Raw genomic sequence first — 3416 nt, 5'->3', positions numbered from 1 at the left:
AGGACTGCTCTCCAGCATGGCCACTCTAACAGTCAGGTCCTTCAGTTCTGCAAGGAAGATATCCAGTTTGCCCTCATAGTGGACAAGCTGAAAGACATAAAAGGAACTTGACTTAATATACAGACACCCAAATAAGACAACAAAACTAATAAGATAAGCCAACAGAAACACACAGTAACTACAGTGTGTGCAGGCAGTTAACTTTGAACATACAAATACATACAAAAATCCTCTAGACAAGTATTATAAATACAGGTAACACATATAGGATTATGCTCTGGTTGGTTCTGTGCTGTAGAGTAAAGCCTCAAACAAGAGATCATGGAAGAGCAAATAAAGGTGGAATTAATATGAGTAGTATAAATGACTTTGTACACAAATGTTGCGCATCAGGTGCATCTGTGATGGATAGGATGGATGGTGTACATTGTACAGTATTTACAGTATTTGCTTATACTTCAATTTGTCCATAAAAATGGACGTGGTTGCTGGAAGTCTGTTAGTAATGATTCTAAGCGTCAAATATTTGCCCAATTTTATAGTTCAATATTCTGTGTTAGTAGGAATTATTATTGAATTATCAATGCCTAAAAGAAATCCCGTCAAGTCATGTCTATTTCACTCTCAGATAGTAGTAATGACAAACTGTTTATGTTGCATTATTGAACTATTAAAGTCATTATAGATTTCTAAATCTATTCCAATGGTTTTAAAAAAAAACAGAGAGGATACTGTGTTTCATACTGACCTTGTTTATCTGAATTTGCACCTCCAGCCTCAGGTCTGTGGTAACTTGCTGCATGTGTTGCACTGGGTTGGCAGGGAAGCTGCTGTCAGGCAGGAACACACTGCAAACACACTCCAGTCCTCCACCAGATGTGGTTACATTTCCTGATTCCCAATCCTCCACTGGCTGCAAGAGAATAGAAAAAGAGTTATTTTACCCAGATATTACATACAATACAATTTACTGAAGGACAATGAAAATATTTAGAACTTACAAGCCATGCCAGTGCAGGGCTCAGCATGGGAAAGAAAAGCAGCAGAGTCAGAGGCATTATGTCTCTGCTGTTGGTTTGTCTGATTACTGTCTCATCTGATGTCCTCTGTTAACTGTGGGTTTTACACTTCTTCTTCAGCCATGTGACGTGATTCCATAGTCACGGTTTTTATAGCATCCTTGAGATCAGTGCAGATGTGCATATTGTACACACTGTGCTGGGATTGGTACATTTTTATTTCTCATTGCGTTGTTACCTCGTACAGGTTTTAGTTTATTTAGACATTGCCAAAACTTCTGCATGAAAATAGTAACTGTGCCTTATACAGATGAACCTGAACCTGAAAAAATAAGGTAACTTTTAATTTTTTATTTAATTTAATAGAAAATATGTGCAGTGAACAGTGAAGAGTCTCCAAATCATCTGATATGACAAGGAAACGATTTGGCATATGTAAGAAAGTATTTTTAAGTGAAAGGGGGATATTTTATTTTATTTATTTATCGACACGCATTTATCTCCTATACGGCACAAACATAAGAATAAAGTCGACCCACTTTTATGATGCTGAGAGCCAAACTGTGGCCTGAGAAGACACTAAGCTTACAAACTGTTGACAGTTTCTTAAATTAATTTACTTCAACTCAGGAACAAAAGAGGAAAACAGCTGTAATGTTCGCTAGTGGTGATATTTGATTTGTCTCTCCAGTCAACTTGTGTTTTCATTAGCTGGGGCTAAAGGGTAATTGGTTCAATATTAATCTTAAGCTTTCATTATACCCTGGAGAAAAACTGAAAATTGAATACGAGTCTAACAAAGCAACCTATTCTTGAATCATGCTGCTCATATTAATGTGTGGAAAAGCACAGGAGCGTTTTTTTTCAAGTTGTATGTAAACTCAATTACAAGCAGCAGAGAACAGTACCTGTAAATTTAGTTCATTTTGATCTTCACACTGAAAGACATGAAAATTGTTTATCCCTGTGTGCTGCTGTACTTGCACCTTTTGTACTTCATCATATATGTTCCTTTGATTCTGTTGTAATTATAAGGTGCAGGCTCATTAGTCAATCCTTTTTAAGCTACTATCGAATGGCAAATATACACCTATTTTAGATTATATACTATACAGTATGTATTTGTCTTGTTTCTGTAACCTCAGGCTCCAGCAGTGCCAAAACATTAGTGTGTCTGCACTATTAAAGGCTGCAGATACAATGATTATTAATAGCATTTACCTTTCCTATAGCTGGACCTGACTAATCTGAAGCCAAAAAGTACCAGGTGATTTTTTAAATTCTTTTTTCATACCATATATTTTCTTGCATTGGTGCCATAATGGATTGAACACACTGGATCGTACTTTCAGTAATTTACACTTTGTTAATTGTTCCATTTGGTTTTCTGGAACTCTTCGTACACTTATTTCTCTTATCATATGTATCATTCATACACAAAAAGTCAAGGCCAGTCACGTCATTTGAATGCTTCAGTTTGATTTTATTCAGAAAAAGACAGTACATAGCTTTGTAGAGCTCCGGTGACACAGAGAGTAAATACAGATCATTCGTATCAATCACAATACTGTCGATCACAAAGAGGAGGAATCATTCTCTGTTAAACCTCACATTATAGGACACATAGTAGCCATCGTTGTACATGTAGAGCTTCTGATCTGTGGGGTTGTAGTCCAGGTTGGTGTATTTCTCCAGGAACTTCTGGAAGCGAATGTTGAGATGTTTCTCCTCCTTGGTCTTAGTGTCGAATGCATAATAGATCTCCTCTGTGTTCAAATCCACTGACCTAGTGGCGTACATGACTCCACAGGCCATGAAAGCATTGCCAGCCAACTGCTTGAACACACCGGTTTCCAACTCATCTGCAATGCCAAAAGATTTCTCATCTATCTTTGCTAGGACAATTTTACCCTTGCTCTCCTCTGAGGCGTACATTACCCACAAGCCGTTTTCATCGGCTGCAAAGTCCATGTTCTGGTTATCTGAGTAACTGTATGAGAACCTCGTACTAGCAGCTGGGATCACTCTAGAGTCATATGTGGAACTGGTCAGATTCAGCTTGCTCATACTGAAAGGTGTGTTGTGCTGGTAATATATGGTGTTGCCGTGAACAATGTAATTGTTACCGGTACCTTCCCACCCGCTTGGTATGTCATGGTGCTTGAATGCAGACCTCAGAATCAGCTTTTCATAGTCAGAGTACAAATAGAAGTCATGCACTGAGGGATTGACGTATGCACCAAAGAAGTACATTGACTCATAGCCTCGAACAGGTTTGGAGTCTTTTCCCCAGCCGCCATACTGGTAACCTGCATTCAAATGAGCATTGAGCTGGACCACCGTGGGTTTGCCGATGCTCATGATTCCTGTGTGATTGCAGTTGCCTGAAAAAAAAAA

The 3416-nt window shown here is 38.3% G+C and overlaps 1 protein-coding gene and 1 pseudogene across 1 annotated transcript; both read right to left on the bottom strand.

The window, feature by feature from the left end:
• Positions 1-24: 24 nt before the first annotated feature.
• LOC111239930 (olfactomedin-like) lies at positions 25-1079 on the bottom strand (the record flags this gene model as incomplete). The annotated part of the gene is made up of 3 exons (XM_022769877.1): positions 1002-1079; positions 749-913; positions 25-87 (listed from the first exon to the last, which is right to left on the bottom strand). Coding segments are annotated over exons 1-3 (285 nt in total), but the record flags the coding sequence as incomplete, so codon positions are not given.
• Positions 1080-2498: 1419 nt separating this feature from the next.
• Positions 2499-3407, bottom strand: LOC111239931 (annotated as a pseudogene).
• Between the last annotated feature and the right edge of the window lie 9 nt (positions 3408-3416).

Source organism: Seriola dumerili, unplaced genomic scaffold (assembly GCF_002260705.1).
Source record: "Seriola dumerili isolate Sdu_G_001 unplaced genomic scaffold, Sdu_1.0 BDQW01006345.1, whole genome shotgun sequence".
NCBI lineage: Eukaryota > Metazoa > Chordata > Actinopteri > Carangiformes > Carangidae > Seriola > Seriola dumerili.
Note: the sequence above shows the minus strand (reverse complement) of the source record. Positions and strands in the feature narration are given on the sequence as shown.